The 22481-nt window shown below is 39.7% G+C and overlaps 1 protein-coding gene across 2 annotated transcripts in view; it reads left to right on the top strand.

The window, feature by feature from the left end:
• LOC135708452 (uncharacterized) overlaps window positions 1-22481 on the top strand; it is a 39407-nt gene that overhangs the window by 5908 nt on the left and 11018 nt on the right. For both annotated transcript variants that reach the window (XM_065230570.1, XM_065230569.1), the window contains exon 4: window positions 21069-21607. In XM_065230570.1, coding sequence (XP_065086642.1) covers window positions 21069-21607 — 539 coding nt within the window. The remainder of the gene's footprint in view (window positions 1-21068; window positions 21608-22481) is intronic.

The following is a 22481-nucleotide window of genomic DNA, read 5'->3' as shown; positions in this document are numbered from 1 at the left end:
CTTCAACTGTGTTCAATTTAGAAACCATCACTAATAAATATTAAAACAATATCTTATTTCGTTTTTTCCAGAAAAGAAATGGAAGTAAATAAACCTACAAATCTTCTATAGAGAACCTATTTGTCCTTCTGGTTGCACTGGTCGAAGCCATCAGCTGATATTAAAAAGGCGGGAAAAGAATGATGCAAAAACATAAACATACAGGATAAGAAAAAACGTACCTAGCGGCCAGTTCACATTTACCTACTTTTTACTTTGAGTATTACTATTGGGTATAACTGATTTACTTTTGGGTAGAAAGCAAATTTTCAATTCCATAAGATTTGAACACAAGTGAATGAAAACTACTTTGATTCACTTTACCTACTTTTTGCTTCCTGTAATAAAGTGGCGAGATGTGTGAAAATAACTTACTTTTGGGTACTTTTTTCTTACCATGTACCTGGAGGTTTGAGTGCTGGAATCATTTTTGGACCGGTCGTGTGTAACCAAAGTGTACAAAGTGTGGCTTTGAATTAATCAACTACTATGATTGCTTGACTTGGTTGGTCTTGGTGGTTAGGCGTATGATATTTTTCTGTATAGAAAGGGATGTCCTTGGGAGGTGGTAGATCGTTAATTTTGGCAGATTGAATAGAAATGTAGTAATGGTGTCAATAATGGATGATAAATAGACATTCGACCTATTAATAACGAACTCTAGCAGCTATGTTTACGGTAGTTGCGACAGGGCATGATGTACACCCACACCCCTACAGCATCAATGATAATCAATTCACTGACGCGACGTATCGTATCACCTTAAGGTTCAATTTACTTTGATGCATTTTAAAAAAAATCAAAAGCAGTTTTTTTCGACACATTATTTTAGATTGCAAAAAGCTTGCGTCATTTTGTGTAAAATATCAAAAGGAATCGAATAGTGCGAGCTTTTTGCAATCTGATATAATGCGTCGGAAAAAACTGCTTTTGAAATTTTCCAAAAAGCATCAAAGTAAATTGAACCTTAAAGTCGAACAGCTTCGCAGCATTCTAGAACCTCAGTCGGCGTGCACAAACAAATTTTCAATCGCTTGCCTCTCTTTCTCCCGTCGCTCCATTGGTCTTCTTTTCAAGCTTCGGTGAAACGGATGAGCGAAAGAGCGCCTGATTTTGATAGTTTTCTCTTTCATGAAACACATGAACAGAGGTTTCATGACGTATATGACGGAAAATGAAATAACGCATTTAAAGCATTTCTCACGTGAAAACACTTGAAGATTACACGTAATATTTTTAGTTTATCTTCCATCCATTTATTTATCTAAAAAAATGATCGAAAACGGGTCATAACGCATTTTAAACAAATTGAAAGAGCGGTGATAGAGTGTTCGTGAAAGGGGATTGAAAGCCATAATGAGGTTTCGTTTAACTAGAAAATCGACGTTAGTTACATTGAAAGCGATGAGCAAAGTAACGACGAGAAGTTCCACAGCCAGCCTTTCCTTTTAAGCGTCCTGCTTTTTTTATTTTCGTTTCTTGCTAATAGTCTAGCTAGGCGTTATAGAAATGAAGCGTCGAACACGTATGTATGAGAGAAACAAAACACGAGTTCATTTTAGAGCTTCGAAAATGTAGAGCCCTGGTGTTTATTCACTTTGTTCCAATGCTACATAAAATCAATACAACTCAGTATAAAGAATCGAAAGCATCCATGAAGCATTGATGCCTACATGCAAGCCTAAAATTTATTGCATTCAATGTAAGCTGTATTTCCTATCATGCTCCACAGCGAATACCGCAGAAAATTATATAGGTTGGCCTTGCAGACAATGCAATGATTTTTTATCTTTTTTATTTCACGTTCTGTCTACGTTTTCGACTATCCACCAAGCTTTTTATTTATATGTATAGCATTGGACCGCAGCTCTGTATACCTCATCCTCCGTTCATGCGGTCTCCACTAACATCCTGCGATGATAAATCCCACATAATTGTAAGCAAATCTTACATCCCCCGGTTGAGCTTTAAAATGTTTGCTATAATAATGATATAATAATTAATTAAATTATTAAATTAAAATGGTTTGCTTTAGCAGTAAACCTATAATTAATTAAAAAATACTACAAATATTTTCTCAGCCAGCATAGCTGGGGGTTCTGCGGCAAATGCCCCCTTTTCCCCCCCTCAAATCCGGTCCTGCGTTCAACACGATTTTTTACCTCTACACTTCGTCAATGTTCGGAAATTAACCATATTGTTGGGTATTTGGCAGAACAGTGCTTTCCTGGTTTTGTCAGCTGCCGATTTTGTCAGCCTAAAGATTTGGCTGAACTTTTTGGTTTTTAAACATGAATTCTCAAGCATTTCGCTCCAAATGACACTTAATTGTTTTGTCGCAACAATAACAGAGGTAACTCAAATAATCCTCAATTATTGTAATGCTGCACAGCTGTATCGAGTCGCTTCCGATAAAGGTAACTAGGTGTACGGTTCGAAAAAGTAGTGTAAATTTCTGTTCAATATGATGCACATAAAAAGAGCGTCTCATCTTATCTAAGTTTACATTATAAATCGTGTAAAGTTCTGAGACATTTAATTAAATGTTACAAATATTGTATACATAAGCCCATATTTGGAAGCAACATAGCTTACAAGTTGCTCGTTTGCGTGAAATGAAATACAAGTTTACGTGAATGAATGTTTACATCACAATTTTAGTTCAGATTTTTTTGCTGTGTGGTACACAGAGCTGGGATGGCTGCAACACAAATAATGGGCAGATACCTTATTCAAGAAGAAGGTTTCGTGATCGCCAAAATTAACGGAATATTCATATGCAGTTGTTTATGGGAAATTTTGAACATACTTAGAGGTAAGCACATATCATCGGTAAGAGACGTGTGTGTGAGAAAATTTGCGAAAAAATCTAAGGGCACCGGTGGGATTCGAACCCGCAATTCCCATTCAGTACACGGGTGCATTGCCAATTATACAACGGTGAACCTATGGTCTACGGATGTATTTGGCTAATGACATTTGAGTTTCGAATCCGTTCCCCACCCTAGTCTTTTTGCGCAAGCGTTCTCTGATACACAACAATCGTCTATTATCGACGATATGTGCTTGTACCGCAACCACTCAGTATCAGTCGATGTGAACAAACACAGCTCATTTTTGTTGTACATCTTACATGCTGAAATATGTCCAGTACAGTATGACTATAACAATTTTTGAGCTGCCGGCCTCACCTCCGACCACCGGGCTGGGGTGGGCAACGGATTCGAAACTCAAATGTCATTAGCCAAATACATCCGTAGACCATAGGTCCACCGTTGTATAATTGGCAATGCACCCGTGTACTGAATGGGAATTGTGGGTTCGAATCCCACCGGTGCCCTTAGATTTTTTCGCATATTTTCTCACACACACGTCTCTTACCGATGATATGTGCTTACCTCTCAGTATGTTCAAACTTTCCTATAAACAATTAAATTGACTGCAAAGATGCTAAACCGTAAATCATATGCAGTTGCTACGCACCCGATGGACGATCGACGCTGGTTGGACTTACCGAAGAGCTGATCGGACGAAGACCGGTAGTCATCGGAGGAGATTTCAATGCTTAGGCAGTGGAGTGGGGAAACAGATGTACCAACGCAAGAGGGCACATTCTGTTGGAAGCTCTGGCGAAGCTGGAAATTCGGCTGTTCAATAAAGGCACCACCATCACTTTTCGCCGACCGGGTATCCATTATCGACGTCACTTTATGTGGACTGCAGTCAGTCGCTGGTGGAAAACATGAATTGGAGAGTGTGTGAATGATATACCCATAGTGACCATCAGGCAATCCGATATGGCATCGGCCAACGGAGTCCTGTGGCAGTAGAGAGGACGAAAACTTGCGACCTGAAGTGGAAGGCGAGTTGACAGAATCGTTAGGAAGAGCATGTGACACGACCATGCCGAGGAAACTGGAGCTAAATAAAAGACGGCCTCCAGCATACTGTTGCAATTAGCACCCTCCACGCTAGTTGTCTCGGAGCCAGAAGACGTGTTCAGACTCAGAGAGCAAGAACAGAAGCAGACAGAGAGGAACGTAGAGGAATGTTCCGAGCACATAAACGAGTGATAAAGCAGATCAAGCCACACTGTCAACTGTAGCTTGGTCGAGACGCTGCTGCCAACCGAGGGGGAGACTCTATCTACGATGCAGAAAAGATTGTGTTTTGCTGTGACTAGCTGCACGCTCGCTGAGTACATAGAAGGAAGCTTTATGTCGATTTTGAAGATTTCCTGCAAAAAGATGAAGCACGATGCAAGTAGATGCGAGAAATGAAAGATGATTTTTCGAAGATTAATTCGCTAGTGTGAGATTTTTTGAGCATCTAGAATTGAGATTTAGATGTGTCGCCCCCCTCGCTGCCAACGACGTACACCGTGCCGTGATTACGAAGATCAGTTGTCAAGTCATGCCCGCTGAAATTTGCTTAGAGAACCTGAAAGTCAGCAAGGAAGAACTTTTCTCGAAGCACGATCCAACGACCTGGAGACGGAGAGAGATAACGACGGAGTCACCAACGAGCAACTCGTAGCAGTGGCGAAAGGATTGAAGGTGAAGAAAGCTCCCGGTCCGGACGGAATTCCCAACGTAGCGTTGAAAGTGGTCATCGTGGACATGTTCAGGATGGTGCTGCAGAAATGCCTGGACGAGGGTCACTTCCCTGACAGGTGGAAGATACAGAAGTTAGTGTTGCTGTCGAAACCAGGAAAACCACCGGGGGATCCAGCATCGTATAGGCCTATATGCCTGTTGGATACACTCTGAAAACTCTTGGAGATGATCATCCTAAACAGACTGACGAAATGCACGGAGAGTGAGGCAGTTCGGATTTCGAAAAGGAAGAGCAAAAGTGGATGCAATTCGGACAGTTGTCGAGAGAGCCATCGTGGAAGTGGAAAGGCGATCGATATTAACTACGCCGTGATAACGATCGACGTCAAGAATGCGTTCAACAGCTTCAGCTGGGAGGCCGACGCTACTTCCAAAACCGGGTTCTGATCTACGAGCCAAATATGGGATAGAGATCGATTAGGATCACACTGGGAATTCCACAACGCTCCATCCTTGGTCCAACGCTCTGGAACGTGATTTAAAACGGCGGTCTAACGCTGAAGCTATCCAAACAAGTTGAGATCGTTGGCTTTGCGGACGACGTCGTGTTACGATAACCGGCAAGGTGCTGGAATAGATGGAAATGTTGGCGACCGAGACGGTTGACATGATTGGAAACCTAATGCATGGAGCTAAGCTGCTGATAGCCCACAACAAAAGCGAGATGGTATTGATCAGTAACTTTAAAGCGCTGCTCCGGTCAGAAATTACAGTTGAGGAGCACGTAATAAACTAGAAGTGCGTGTTGAAATGCCTGGGAGTGATGGGCGACGACCGTTTGGCTTCAATAGCCACGTAGAATACGGCTACGAGAAGGCGTCGAAGGCCATCAACACAGTAGCCAGCATCATACTAAACCTCTCGGGACCAAGCAGTAGCAAGAGACGGCTCCTGGCTAGTGTATTTACGTTGATACTGAGATATGGAGGTTCAGCCTTGGTTGCAGCGATAAAAACCAAGCGGAAATTAAGGAAACCGAACAGCACATACCGGCTCAACAAACCGTACACAAACTTTTCGAGACGTTTGGTGTACGCCTTTTTGTCAGAATAGTAATTCCATTAATAGTGGATAAATAATGGTTAAACTTGATTTCAAAATCATTTTGATGGTTAAAATATTGAAAAAGAATATTTCCCGATTTTGTCAGCTCCCGGTTTTTGTCAGCCAATAATATCAGATGGAGCTGACAAAAACGGGAAAGTACTGTATTTCTAAAATCTATGACAGCCATCTTGGAATCCAAAATTACGTCTAACATCAATTTTCAACTCTACACGTCATTCCCGTTTCAGAAATACGCATAAAGTATGGTATTTGACAGCTTGAATAAAACCGATGGCCGCCATCTTGGATTTCAAAATACTTACTTCACCTTACTTCACCTTACTTCACCAACATGGAAGTGAACTAGGTTCACCGGACAATATTTTCGAAAAGGGGATGACATGTAGAAACCGAAACTGGTGATTCGCGCCATTGTGGAATCCAAGATGGCAACTTCCGGTTTGTGAAAAACTGTCAAATAGCGAACAATTTAGATATTTCCGGAACGGGGACGATGTGTAGTTTATTGTTTATTGTTTATCAGTCAACAGGTAAAATGTTTACCCCAATGACACTTGTTCTACAACTAAATACAAAACTAACGAATAACATAAATTAACATAAAACTCATTTAAAACTATGCTTATTTGATTCTTGTGACACGTTGAAATCGTACACATAATAACACCGGTTGAATACACGGGACATGCTTCGCAAAGGTTCGTGTAAGCCATAATTAGTTCTTGCCGGAGTCAGTCCGCATCGTGCTCTCTTGCCGTGCGGATCTATTTGCTTTCTGCTGAAGGAAGTGTTACTACTACCTAAAGCTACAACAAATTTAAACAGCACTTTTCAGTGCTCAACCTGTAAAAAATTTTCTACCTTGTTCAACTCTTATTCCTCTTCGATCCTTGTTTGGACCCTACCCGAGGTAATCCTTCTTGGATATCGATTTGGAAAATTCCTCTTCGATCCTTCAGATTCTTATAGTAATCTGCTTGGAAGTCGATTTGGATAAAAATTTACTGCCGCCATGGCGCCTAAACGCAAAAGAAAGGGGCAAACTCTTGACCCCCCTTCTGATGAAATTAATTTGAGTAATCAATTTGATTTGCTCACGGATGATGAGAATGATCCATCATCCAAGAAAAATTCTAGTAAACTTTCCCGGCTTAATGCCAAGAAGGAAAAGATTCCCCCTATTGTGATTACCACTTCCGATTTCCATGCTCTTCGCATGGAACTTTTGAATTTCGTGAAAGTTAAGTTTTCACTACAAATTGGACGTCGGGGTGAATGCCGTGTATTGGCTGAAACCTTGGACGGATTTAAATGTCTTCTCAAGTATCTTACTGAGAAGAAGCACAAATTTTTTACTTACGACACCAAAACTGAACGTGTGTTCAAGGTTGTCATGAAAGGACTGCCCAGTGGTGAATCCCTGGATCAGATCAAAGATGAACTGGCAAAATTACTTGGAGTTGTGCCACTCCAAGTAATCAAAATGAAAATGAAATCCCGTCCTGGCGATTCGCGCAACGGGATTTCTAATGATTTTTATTTAGTTCACTTCAAGTCTAGTGAACTAAACAACCTTAAGGCCTTAGAAAAAGCTAGCCTTATGCTCCATGTCCGAGTGAAGTGGGAACACTTCAGGAAGACTGGAGGAAATTTCCAAAACCTCACCCAGTGCCGTAAGTGCCAGGGATGGGGTCACGGAACTAAAAATTGCTACATGCCAGCTAAATGCATGAATTGTGGTGATTCCTCTCACGCAAAGGACGACTGTCCTGTGAAGGAAGATCCTAAGAAATTTAAATGTTCAAATTGTGGTGAAAACCACAAATCCAATTTTTGGGAATGTAAGACTCGCAAAGCGATCCTACAATCTCGTTCTAGCCGTCAGGTAGGAAACGCTCCACGTTTCCGACCAGGTACAAATTCCTCTGCTGTTAACAACGGTCAGCGAGGAACAAATTCTACATTCGTACCCGTAGGTACAAATATCTCCCCTGCTTCAAATGTTTCATCTGTACCTACTCCCCTCGCTGCTAACAATGTTCAGCGAGTTAATGGAGCTACCTATACTGCTATTGCAGCGGGTAGAAATCAAAATACTAACCAACGTTCTAACGGAAATTTTGACAATTTTGACTTAGGAAGCATTACTGCCCCCAAAATGGAATTTTTACAGAATTCATTAATTGACATGATTTCTGATATGCTTAAATCTAACTCCATGTTTGATGCTATTCAAACTGGAGTAAAATTTGCAAATAATATTGTCATGACTTTAAAATTCAGTAATGGATTTTAAAGCATTAAATATTGTAAATTGGAATGCTCGATCTCTTAAAGATAATGAAGACGAGCTATTTAACCTTTTAAGAGTTCATAACGTGCATATTGCCGTTATAACTGAAACGTTCCTTAAACCTGCCCATAAGGTTAAGAAGGACGCAAATTACTTGATTTATAGAAATGATCGTCTTGATGGACCCTGTGGTGGCGTTGCTATCATTATTCATAGACGAATCAAACATAAAATTCTTTCTTCATTTGAAACCAAAGTTTTTGAAACTTTGGGGGTTTCTGTTGAAACAAAATTTGGACAACTTACGTTTATAGCTGCCTATTTGCCATTCCAATGCGTAGGCCAGCAAAAGAATTTTCTCAAGGGTGACCTCCAGAAACTTACCCGTCATAGGTCTAAATTCTTCATTATTGGTGATTTTAATGCAAAACACCGCTCATGGAATAATGCTCAAAGCAATTCCAATGGTAATATTCTGTTTGATGATTGTTCTGCAGGTTATTACACTATTCAATATCCAAACAACCCAACATGCTTTTCTTCTGCAAGAAATCCCTCCACTATTGATTTGGTCTTAACTGATTCATGTCAACTTTGTAGCCAACTGGTTACCCATGCTGACTTCGGTTCTGATCACCTTCCAGTAACTTTTGAAATATCCCAAGAAATAATTTGTAATCCCAACAGCTCTACTTTCAATTACCATAGAGCTGATTGGGAGCAGTATCGAACATTTATGGAATATAACTTCGATCCAAACATTCCTTTGCAAACCAAAGATGAAATTAATTATGCTCTTGAATCTCTGACTACTTCTATAGTTGAAGCAAGAGCTGCCTCAGTACCAAAATGCGAGGTTAAATTCGATTCAATTATAATAGACGATGATCTTCAGCTCTTGATCCGTCTTAAAAATGTCCGTAGGAGACAATATCAAAGAACACGCGATCCTGCCATGAAAGTTATCTGGCGGGATTTGCAAAAACAAATTAAAAAGCGATTCTCTGCCCTGAGGAACAAAACTTTTGAAAATAATATTTCTAAATTAGACCCGAGTTCCAAACCCTTTTGGAAACTCACAAAAATTTTGAAAAAACCTCAAAAGCCAATTCCAGCGCTTAAAGAAGGTGGTAAAATTTTGATCACAAATTTGGAAAAAGCTCAGAAACTTGCTAAGCAATTCGAGAGTTCCCATAATTTCAGTTTGGGTCTTACTAGTCCTATTGAGAATCAGGTTGCTCGGGATTTTCTGAATATTTTCTCTCGGGAAAATATTTTTGATGATTCCTGGGGGACTGATTTGGACGAAGTAAGGTCTATAACTAAAAAATTTCAAAATATGAAAGCTCCAGGTGATGATGGAATTTGCTATATCCTCATCAAAAAACTCCCAGAGAGTACCTTGTCTTTCTTGGTAAAATTATTTAACAGATGTTTCCATTTGGCATACTTTCCTGATAAATGGAAAAATGCAAAAGTTGTTCCAATTTTGAAGCCGGATAAAAATCCAGCTGAAGCTTCTAGCTACCGTCCAATAAGTTTGCTTTCTTCAATAAGTAAACTTTTTGAAAAGATAATTTTGAATAGAATGATGCTTCACATCAATACGAACTCAATTTTTGCAGATGAGCAGTTTGGATTTCGCCATGGGCATTCAACTACTCATCAACTCTTAAGAGTTACCAATTTAATTCGTTCAAACAAATCTGAAGGCCACTCAACTGGAGTTGCTCTTCTAGACATAGAAAAAGCATTCGACAGTGTTTGGCATGAAGGTTTGATTGCTAAATTGAAAAAGTTTAATTTTCCACTTTATATTATGAAATTAGTTCAAAATTATTTAACTGACAGAACTCTTCAAGTAAATTATCAAAATTCCAAATCTAATCGACTACCTGTTAGGGCAGGAGTTCCTCAGGGTAGCATTCTTGGGCCTATATTGTATAACATTTTCACTTCGGACCTCCCTGATTTGCCTCAGGGTTGCCACAAATCTTTGTTCGCTGATGACACAGGCATTTCCGCTAAAGGAAGAAGTCTTCGTGTTATTTGCAGCAGACTGCAAAAAAGTTTAGATATTTTCTCTTCTTATTTACAAAAATGGAAGATTTCTCCCAACGCTTCCAAAACTCAACTTATAATATTTCCACATAAGCCTAGAGCTTCGTTTTTGAAACCTAGTAGTAGTCACATAGTCACTATGAACGGAGTTCCAATTTCCTGGTCAAACCAAGTGAAATATCTTGGATTAATACTTGACCAAAAATTAACTTTTAAAGATCACATTGAGGGCATTCAAGCCAAATGTAACAAATATATCAAATGTTTGTATCCTCTTATAAACAGGAAATCCAAACTTTGCCTGACGAATAAACTTCTAATATTTAAACAAGTTTTTAGACCGGCCATGCTTTACGCTGTGCCAATATGGTCTAGTTGCTGCACTACCAGGAAAAAAGCACTTCAAAGGATTCAGAACAAAATTCTGAAAATGATTTTGAAGTTGCCTCCCTGGTACAGTACAACCGAGGTACATAGAATTTCGAATGTTGAGACTTTAGCACAAATGTCCAACAAAATAATTAATAATTTCAGGCAAAAATCGTTGCAATCCTCAATTGCAACGATTAATTCCCTTTATACTTAGATAAGATTTAGTTTTAGTTTTTAGTTTTAAGATATCAATTGTTATACTGACATGCAGGTTAAAAAACCTGTTTAAAATACTGAATTGCCAAGACATGAACAATGTAAAAACACTTAGATATATATATCATAACAATTAAGGCTGGTACGTTACTGCAGTAACTGGAGCACCTAGGTTAAAATGAAATGTAATTTATTTTGAATTTGGAACAAATAAAGAGTTAATAAAAAAAAAAAAAAAAAAAAAAAAAAGTTCTTGCCGGAGGGATGGTGATTAACGAGTGTGACCGAAGATTGCGACGACGTGTGTTGATGTCCAAGAGACTAAGAAGCGTAGGACTGTCAATGTTGCCTTGCAGAAGATCCCCAACAAAGCACGCTTTTGCCACGTTGCGTCTTGCTTCTAGTAATTCCAGATTTATAAGTAGACAACGGCTTTCATAACTCGGCAGGTTGAATGGATCTCTCCACCTAAGATGACATAGAGCGAACCGGATGAATTTTCACTGAACAGCTTCGATGCGTTGAATTTCATTCTTGTAATAAGGAGACCAGACGATAGACGAATACTCCAAGATAAGGCGCACAATTGAGCAGTATAAAGCTTTTAGGCAGTAAACGTCCTTGAACTTTTTTACAAAGCGAAATAAAAATCCTAGTTGCGATGAGGCTTTAGACACAACGTACGCGACGTGATCCTTGAAGGTTAATTTTGTATCAACCAGAATCCCCAGGTCCTTGACTGTCGAATCACGTTGTAGATTCACGCCTCCCAAAGCATAGCTAAAATGGAAGAGTGATTGCTTGCGGCTTAATGAAATAACCGAACATTTGGACACGTTCAGCGACATTCGATTAATATGGCACCATTCAGCGAAGGCTTCCAGTTGTTGTTGCAGAAAAAACGCGTCTTGTGGATGCTTAATCATGTAGTTAAGCTTCAGGTCATCGGGATACGAGAGTTTTAGGCATTTTAAGATGAAATTGACATCGTTCATATACAGCAAGAATAGAAACGGCCCCAAGTGACTTCCTTGGGGAACACCGGACCAAACCGGAAATGAGGGCGAAACGTGGTCTCGAATTTTGACGGACATACTTCGACCGGTTAGGTAGGATCGAAGCCAGGAAAACAAGTTACTGTTCATTCCCAGCTTGTCGAATTTAGCAACTGCGATTCGATGATTAATTTTATCAAAAGCCGCGGATAAGTCTGTGTAAATAGCGTCTACTTGTTGACCATTTTCTATTTGGCGGATCACGAACGAAGTGAAACAAGTCAAATTAGTTGTCGTCGAACGGTTAGGCATAAATAAATCCGTGCTGATCAACCGAAATGTAGTGTGCGTAGTTCTGAACCAGCTTATGCAGAACGATCACCTCAAACAGCTGAAGTGGCGCTCAACGCAGCTATGCCCCGATAGTTCGAAACAATCCGCTTGCAGCCTTTCTTGAAAACTGGGAAAACATACGACTGCTTCCAGCAGTTTGGGAATACACCAGTAGCCAAAGGTAGGTTGAATACTCTTGCTAGTGGTGTTGCAACTGTATCCGCGCAGCATTTGAGGACAAGCGATGGAATCCCATCTGGACCACATCCCGTGGAGGATTTTAAATCCTTTTCGGCTGATATAACCATATCGTTCGTGATCACGAACTGTAGCCCAGAGGCCGAAATTCGAGGAACATTTATGGTGGCGACGGCTACATCCTGCGGGTCGATGTGTTCATTAGTGAAAACATTGCTGAATTGAGAACGGAACAGGTCGGCGATGTCAGTGGTGGAATCAGCTTCGAACAATTCGTTGGTCATCGTAGAGGTCAGTCCGGATTCCATCCATTGACGTAACGCCAAAAACTTCAGGGATTTGCGCCTTTGCAGATGGTCCTGATATGCGTTGTACAAACGATTATTAAGTTGGTTGTATTCAGTGCTCGCCGCCATATATCTCGTTCTCGTGGAGTCCGTGCGATACTTGCTATGTCGTCTGAGAGCTGCCCGCTTCACAGTCTTAAGATACTTGAGGTCAGCATTTGACCAGGCTGGCTTAGCCGTCTCGTGTCTTGACTTCACGGGAACGAACTGATCGATGGCATACCACAGGATACCAGATATGGTCGACGCAGCGAGGTTGGCATCACAATTTTGAAGCACCTCGTCCCAATCGACATGTGCGAGGAACTCGTTCATGCTGTTGAAGTCAGCCTTTCTGAAATCATAGGCGATGCTTTCAGAGGTATCTTGTATGCGTTGCTGTGGACTTATCTTGAATTCCATCAGTGCAGGAGGATGATGCCTGCAGATTTTAACGAGCGGTGATGAAGCTTGCATAACTGTGCTGTGCTCGCAAAGTTCCTCACTGACGAAGCACTCATTTGTCTGAGTCCAGCGGTGCTATACGCATCAAGCAGCTTCCGTGATGCCAGGCTAATCGAGGATCGTGATGTAATCGGGTACAGGGAACCATGTGGACTACGCTGCCAAGAGATCGAGCTCAAGTTGAAATTGCCTAGGATGATAACGTTGTCTCTTGGTCCTAACTGCGAAACCACCCAGTTAAGCGAATCGATATGCTTTTCGATCAAAGATTCATCGTTTACTCGATCAGGGGGAATATACACAACGCATAGGTAGGGTGTTGCATCGACAGTGGCAATTGCTATCCATATTTGCTCAACCGCCGAGCCATCAGAAGGGTCGAGCGTACGGGATTTAAAACTCGAGCGAACAGCCAGCAAAACACCTCCAGTGCTTTTGTTGCTATCACTAGTTTACAGCATTTTTGAACTCGGTAAGGTGATGATCATTTCCAATGCAAAATCCTACGCTGAATTCAATGCCGTGGTCAGAAAAAATTAAAGTAGAGCCATTTTTGAGATATACAAAAATTTTGATTTTTTGAATTTTGGACAAAAGTACGATTACTAAAATGTCAATATCTTTGGAACTAGTGCACTAATTTTAAATCTTTTTTTATGAAAATGAAGCTAAATAAATTTGCTATTGTTCACTTGAATATTATGAATTAATTAAAAATTTAATTTTGAAGTCATTTAAAAATTTACGGCATTTTTTTTATTTTTCCTGCGAATTTTCCATAAAAATCTTGTTTTAATCAACATTTTTAATGGGATAAAAAGATTCAAAAAATCATTCCATAATTTATTCTTAAAGTCCATTCAAAACCGGAGAAAATGAGCCTTTAATGGATGAAATCGGTTGGAAATTGTCGAAGTTATGAGCATTTTTGTGAAACACTTAAAAATGTTGCTGAAATACAACAGCTTTAGAGTTCCTTTTCTAGGTGTCGCTGTAAGCATCCAAATCGCATGTAAAGTTTTCATGGGAGATTCTTTTCTCTACATATCAATTTGATTAAGGCATATCAGGATTTAAAACCGAGTTGATACAAAAGAAATTTATTTAGGTTTTATTAAAAATGATTGAGAATCGAATGACTTTGTCTTCGATGTTTTGAACTTGTTTCTCGAATCAGAAACCAACAATAGTCACCCATCATTGCTTCATCCCAAAACCCTTGGTAACGACGTTCCATCATCTTCATTTGTTGGTGAAAACGTTCGCCGTGCTCATCACTCTCGTCACCAAGATTTTCCGGGAAAAAATCCATGTGAGAATGTAGGAAATGTAAATGTGTTCAGTGAAATAAAAGGATTTGAAATTAATTATATGTAACAAACACAATATTTTTGATTTATACCTATTTTCTCATAATTTTTGAGCAATTCATCGACGGCTTCCTCATAATCTGGGCTTCTGAAAAATGGCAACCACTTTAAGATCGGAACAAATTTTCCAATTGTGTTGATTGTAATTTATCAAATTGAGCAATAGAGCCATTGATTCATACGTTTCCTTCATATTAACGGCATGAGCTAATGGAATAGAAGGTTTCTCATTCCCTTGATGCAGTAAAACGGCTTTCAAGCTCAACTTGCTGCTATCGATTAATAAACGCCATTCAGCTGGATCATATGGCTCACCAAACTCTTCAAACAAGCCGTTTACGTCATGGCAAAAACATGCCTTGTCCTTTGTAGAATAATATTTGTCAAATTTCTTGTGACGATTCCTGTGACAAGAAATTTTGACCTCCTTGCTCAGCATGTTGTGTTCTTTCAAGCGTGATGCCAGCAATTCGGATTTCTCCTTCGAGAAGTCGAGATTTCGCACCATTTCATTAAATTCGGATTGTGTAAACAGTTTTGGGTTTCTTTCCAATTCCACCTCGAAGTCTCCTCGCATTCCTCCTTGAATTCCTCCTCACTTTTTGCAACGGTTGATTCAACAGAGGGCGCTCGTTTCCGCTTTGGATAAACAGGATACGGGACCGAACTTAAATGTGGAACAGGTTTTGTCATAGAAGCCACTTGTGGATACTCAACTGTTTTGTGACGTCCTTGTTGCTTAACTCAAGCAGAAATAACAATCCGTTGCATGACAAAACGGTCGACGCCATATGGTGGGCATGTCAAAGGACAAATAGCGACTGACAGATAACAAATAAGTGAGTTAGTAAGTAAGACATTAACACTTATCAAAAATAGATGAAGTAAGATAATGTCGACCAGGAAAGAACAAAGCACTACGATGCTGTACATAAATTGTTTATATGAAAGTTATTCAAAAAAATCAATTTACCTTGCGCCTGACATCCACCCAGCCAAGCACGTTTTGCACGAACTACATAATACTTTTGGAATCCACGGTTCGTCAAAGTCTCCAGGATCAATTTTAAAATAAAGCCTGTATGCAGTTTGCAACGAAGCAGTGAAATTGACCGATTTTGTAAATATATAGTTGCCACACGCGTAGCAAAACTTTTGAGGATCATTTTTACACTTGAATTTACGTTTTGTCGTATACATCGTTAAGCAATGTTAAAGAAAGAAAGCTGTCAAATTGAGTTGGTTGCGTAAGGTTCTCGCCGAGCGGTCTCACAAACACTAGCGTAAATTATATTGTTGAAAATATCCCATTTAATTTTGCGTGACAGCTGGTAGTGTTAGTGAAATGCACCGTATGCGTACACGTCCGCAGAAAGGCTTACTGGAAGTGGTGCATGAACCTAGGAGCGGGACAACGGCCAATCTTGGAACATTCAATTTCCATGATTTTACAATAAATTTCATAACTTCGACAATTTCCATCCGATTTCATCCATTAAAGACTCATTTTCTCCAGTTTTTAATGGACTTTAAGAATAAATTATGGAATGATTTTTTGAATCTTTTTATCCCATTAAAAATGTTGATTAAAACAAGATTTTTATGGAAAATTCACAGGAAAAATAAAAAAAAAAATGCTGTAAATTTTTAAATGATTTCAAAATTAAATTTTTAATCAAGACATAATATTCTAGTGAACGATAGAAAATTTATTTAGCTTCATTTTCATAAAAAAATATATAAAATTGGTGTACTAGTTTCAAAGATATTGACATTTTAGTAATCGTACTTTTGTCCAAAATTCAAAAAATCAAAATTTTTGTATATCTCAAAAATGGCTCTACTTTAATTTTTTCTGACCACGGCATTTAATTCAGCGTAGGATTTTGCATTAGAAACGTTGGTCAACCACTAAAGTTCACACTTTTTATGTTGTTTTGTAAACTAGTGTATTCGAAGGCGACCGGTCTTGTCGATAAACGGAATATGATTCGCCAAACAACTGATTCGTTGAGGTATGTCCATTGAGCCTGGTTTCGGAAAATGCGTAAACATCATAGGAACCGTCGCTGAAGGCCAATTGGTACTCGGCGAGAGAGCTGTTGATCCCACCAACATTTTGGTAGTACATCAGGACATTCGAAGAAGCAGGTGCAGCATTACTTGCTAGAAGCGCAGTCCTAAGGATTGAAGATTCGTCAGAGCGGAGATTGCCGTTACTAATAGGATACTTGCCATGATAGGCAGCTTGGAAGACCCCATCGCCAGCGCTAGACTCAGGGCCGGGACGACTTGGATGGCAGGAACGAGAGAACTGCGACAGGTTTTCGATGATGGCTGGAGGCGCGACTGAGCTAGGCGGGTCAGGGCCTTCCGTAATGCTTTGTGTCAGGCGTCCCAGGTTCGATGGCGGTGATCTTGGTTGCGTTGGAGAATGGTGTGAAGACGAAGCGTAGAAAAGTGGTGGAGGACTAAGTGTTGGTGTATTGCAGCCAATAGTGGCCTCGACGAGACACACGCTGGAAACGGAATGTCGATCAGGTAGTGAAAACATATGATATTGAACGTACTTGCCTGGAAGAGCAGGCTGGAGGACCTCAACTGCAGACTCGACAACAGGACCGCGACGACTAAGATGATCGCTGGCAGCAAGAAACGGGACTGTGTCGGGCTGAGAAGAGGCCTCCAAAGTGCTATCTAACATGCGTCGCGGGGTCCTCAGTCCATCATGGCTTGCTCCGTTAGTCAATCGTCGTGTTTCGTTGTCAGTTGATTTTTCCGGAAATTTGCGGTGGTCGATCGTTGATCCAGTAGAACCAACAGAAAGCATCAGTTTTTTTTTTTTTTAAATTGACAAATTCCCGCAAACGGATACCAACGGGCAAGGACGAGGGTTCCAACGCCAGTTCCTTGAGGTTAGGGTCCAATCCGATTTTGTAAGATACAAACGTCAAGTTGGTGGTATCTTTGCCCTTCGGAACAAGGCGCACCACATCAGCAGCATCCGAAGTTCACAAACAACGCGCAACGATTTTCTGCACGTCACTGTTACTGATTAGCGGATTTAAGCCAGTCATGTACAGCCAAAACTTTTCTGGTGCCGCAGCTTACGCGATAGACGGCACAGAAAGATGATTCTCGACGGTACAGAAAGATGAATAGGTGCTGGAAATAGATGATTGACGTCATTTTGGAATCCGATATGGCGACTAAACTGTCGAATACCTTACATTTATTTTTAAAACGTGGACGCGGATGGAAACACAATTTTAGAATCAAGATGACGACTTCCGGTTTGTGAAAAACTATCAAATACTTTAAAATATAGGTATTTTCTGAACGGAACCGACGTGTAGAGGCCAGAAATCGATGGTTGACGCCATTTTGGAATTCAAGATGGCAACTTCCGGTTTATGATGAAATTTCGAATGCCCTTCAATATGAGCATTTTCGGAACGGGTACGATGTGTAGAGGGTAGAAATCGATTTTTGACGGTTTATGAAAGTGTCAAATAAATGTTATACGGGAAATGGCTCTAATGTTGGCCTATGGATCTAAGATTGGGAACATCGCTAAAAATCTCCTATTTATAAATTTTATCTAGATGAACGCGTCATTGGGTCGTTACTAATGGATATTTTTGGTCGCTATTGGAAATTTAGTCGATTACTGAATTTATACATGGGCCCAAATTAGAGGCATTTAGGCCGACATTGGTTACTTTTTTATTCTTCCCTTGATTTGCTTTCCGTACTGAGTACCAATGCTACCGACGCTAGGGAGGCAGCTCCTCCACCTGGACCCTACCTATTGACCCATCATCAACTCATGGCCGGGGATCACCGGCTTTACTTCCCTTCCGAAGCAAGGTGTGATCAGATATTTTATGCCTCAGAAAATCCTGGCTGCACCGAATGAGATTAAACCCAGGCCCTTTGGGGTGAGAGGTAATCACGCTTACCACTACACCACCGCCCAACAAACAATTTTAGCTGCAGACTAGCTTATACACACTGAAACAAATCGACATGTACCGTTTATTGGATCCATCTTATAACATAGCAATGTCAGCAGATTTATTCATTCTATGTGATGATTGATAGATTCCATTGGATTATCACTTAAAAACTATGACTGCGATATGGAATGATTTCTATCGTAATTTCACATACTTAGTACTTGATAATACTTTGCTTTGAACGTGGTTAGCGATAGGTAAGATGTATATGAATATTGTCTGATATATTTCATGGTGAAAAACTGTTGATATGTCATGGGTGGGAACAGACATCTAGAAACTAATGGAAAATCATATAAGTTTGCACTATGAGAAAATCCAGTAAAATATACCTGTTTTCATGTTGAATATTGCTCACTAAAATATATATCTTATAAGATAATCATGTATATTTTATTGGAGTTGCTTTTACTGATTTTTGACGTTTGTTGATATATCGCGTGTAAATAGACATGTAGAAACTATTGGACTGTCATTTAACTTTGCAGTATAGGAAAACATGTATATCTCATTGTAATAGCTTGCTTTGATTTTTGACGTTTAAAGATCTATCCCAATCATTAAATAGTCATATAGAAATGCCTTTTAAGAAATCCAACAGCAAGCATTTGTTTTTGCATGTTTTTCTGGGATGAATATCGCTCCCAATAAAATACATATACATCTTGATTGTTCTTTATAAATTATTGAAACAATTTTCAACGATGTTAACGTACACTCATTCATATGATAATTGGTTCCAGAAAAGAATGTATTGAGATTGAAAAAAAAAATGATTCTACTGTAATATTTACTTTGCTATGATTCTAATTGTAAGCCTTCTACACGGCTAATTCAGATTCCAGCCCTAAGTAGTACTCGAACTTCATGCCAGTTCTATCAAATCATATAATTTAGTCGTTGATTTATTGCACACAGGTGCATTAAGAAAGATTTGAACAAACCACACCACCGAAACGGAACATAAATTTGTCAGTGCTATTTGTCTTCACTCTAGCAAAACGAGCATAAAGTTGCACTACATTCCATGTCGGGAGAGCTGTTCTTACTTCATGCTATTTGAACGAGCTCAATCTTGAAGTCAGCCGTGGCCCAGTGGAATCGAGCACAGACACCGAAAGCATCACACCTCAACAGATCTTGATCGAATCCCAAATCAGCTACAATAAAAAAAAGGCACAACTGTGAAAGCTCCCACTGCCTGATGTTTATTTTTCGAATTTATTTTTAGAAATCGATTAAATATATGTGTCAAAAGAAGAAGTAAATTTCATGTTATTTTCACATAAACTTTACTTCGATTGATTTATGACACATATATTATATTGTGGTGAAAAGTATAGCTTATGCTTATGGGTTTCAAATCCATTTCAGTTAATTATTATAATTTAATCGATTTTCATTTATCATATGACGATCATATAGAAGTTACCAAATTATCAGCATTGTAAATGTATCAGATATTCATATAGAATTTACCTGACACATTTTCAATCATATCATTTTCAATGGATTATCTTATAGCGCAAATTTATTAGACTTCCACATAACAGGAATATGTCAAATTCGTTCAGTGCAGGCAAATATTAGCAGTATAAGCCATTTTTTGGCTGTATAAGCTAATCTGCAGCTAAAATTGTTAGTTGGGCGTCGCCTCTAATTATGAATACTTTTATGTAACTTATTTCAGTCATAATCAAGTTGCAGCAACTTATTATGATGGAAGTGTGTTGCTTGGGTATTATGACCACCATCCAAAAGGACTTGGTCACCTGAAGAACTTTGCTGCAGACATTAAACTTCTATATGGCCAGGATCACGAGATATTCATTGTTGTACCCAGATTTCATATATTATACCGCCCGTCATAAGTAATATGAAATTGAAGCGCCTCTAGTGGCGTAGTTCCCCATTAAATCTGAATCCAAATGTCTAACTCAGTACAACAACTTTGTCCAAGACGCTTTATATATTGAAAGAAATGAGATAATGCATCACAGCCCCTGTTAGTGAAAATCCCATAAACTGTAAGGATTCCCAACTGTAGGTTATTAAGGACACCGGCGGTGATAGCGCACAGGTCTATGTCAAACTTTTTATCAAAGTAGAGAGGCTATAAATATAAAAACAAAAAAAAAACACACTTGCGCATAGCTACTTCCAGTAGACGTAATTTCTTCGAAAAACAAGACGATTATAGGGGAAGTGTACCAGTTATGGTACTAGTGCGCCCCTAATTGGTCAAACAGCCTATAACTCATGTTTAAAATAAGTTTTTTTTCCATATTTTTCAACGAAGGCATACAGAACAGCATTGAGACTAGCTTCATTTGACTTTTCACAAAAAGTAAAGGTTTTAGGCCGTACACGGTAACGGCAAAATACCCAATAATGACTACAAAGTAAGCATTTTCGAGGGAAACTGGGACTACCCATTAAATGAGTAAAATTTTACCCATTTATGAGTAATTACAACTACTAACAATAAGTAGTAAGTATTCATTTTTGAGTAACAAATACTCATAAATGGGTAATATGTTTACTCATTTAATGGGTAGTCCCAGTCTCCCTCAAAAATGCTTACTTTGTAGTCATTATTGGGTATTTTGCGGTTACCGTGTATGGTAAATTAGGGGATCACTAGTTCCATAACTGATACACTTCCCCTAGCTCAGCTCTATATTGGCCTATTTACAGATTCCTCAATCATCCTACATTTAAACGTTACCCACCACACCCCAGGACGTCACATCGCACTCGAGTCGCAATCGGGTTTCCTTCGTCCCCACCTGGAACTATGGTTCTTTGCCCAAAATCGACAACCAGCACCGATTTGCCATAAACCACCTCGGCCTTCTGCGTCAAACGACCCAATGAACATCATCAATACCAGAAGTAACAGCAGCGGCCAGAACCAAAGTTTTCCCATCGAAATAGCAGCAGCAGCATCCACGAAATTGCCACCGCAAACGGGTGTTCATAATGGCGATGGTGGTCGCCATCATCATAATGATCATCATCATGGTTGTTGGATTGGGCAGCAAGCGCACTGCCGAGAGATGAAGGTCATGGACGTCAGGTGCGGTGAAGCGGTACCCGCAAATGTCATTAGTGGCGATGCGGAACACCATCGTCGTCGCCGTAGTCATCAACTGGAGGACCCACAGTCGGAAAATGACCGGAGTAGTCTGCTGGGTGTGAAGTTTTATTTCAAACATAACTCATTTTTATTTCAGGTGATTATGCGATAGTTTTGGAGTATTTCCAGATCCCGCTAGCTGTTCCGCTAGGCTTGAAATTTTTGCATCTCGGTTGGGTTGGAATGGTGTAGCTTGAAAGCTTAAATCGATTTTTTTTTCTCAACTGTTCACCTTTTCATAATCCTTGTAATCATCAAATCCAACTTCAAAGCGCTCACTTCTACCCTTTGAGGACTACAAACACGCGGCAGACGCTCGGGAAAAAAAAACCCCATCCTGACAAATCCTTTGAGTGGAATTTAAAATTTAATTTGCAAACACTTTCCTTCCTCTTACTTTCTGCAATCCATAGCTTGGGAACCTTACCAGAGCTTTTTTTTCCACGTTGAGCTTTTTACATCGGGCAAAGGTGATTTCCGGTTCTGTCTTTCACTTCCCACCTTTTTGTAAATGTTCCGAAAAAGAAACCCCAACGACGGAAAAAATGAAAACACATCCGGGATTCCACTTGACGCAAAGCTGAAATATTTATGCAGAATGTACCTACTCTGGCTCTACAGCAGTGGCAACGGGTAGAGTTTGTTTGTGCAGCTGAAATTTATTTTTCTTCCGGTAGAGTTTTGATTCAGAGCCATTTTACTGCCGCTGCTCAACGACGACGACGACGACGACGATTGGATGCATTGAAAGTGAAGGGGCTTACTGTATGGGAAGGGGGCACAGTCACTCTACTAAAAACACACAGAGGCATATGACATGTCACGTGCAGCCAAAGGCGATTAGAGTCTGGAACTGAAAGCGGATAAATAATAGAGAGAAGCGGTCTGGTGTCTGTTGTGATGCAATGTTCGAAACAATTCACTGCAATTTTTTAAAGCTGTACTTAACTGGAGATATCTTCAGAAAGGGT

The sequence above is a fragment of the Ochlerotatus camptorhynchus genome, unplaced genomic scaffold (assembly GCF_037179485.1).
Source record: "Ochlerotatus camptorhynchus isolate MF236.1 unplaced genomic scaffold, CSIRO-AGI_Acam_v1.1 ptg000330l, whole genome shotgun sequence".
Lineage (NCBI taxonomy): Eukaryota > Metazoa > Arthropoda > Insecta > Diptera > Culicidae > Ochlerotatus > Ochlerotatus camptorhynchus.
This window is presented reverse-complemented; position numbering and strand designations above follow the sequence as displayed.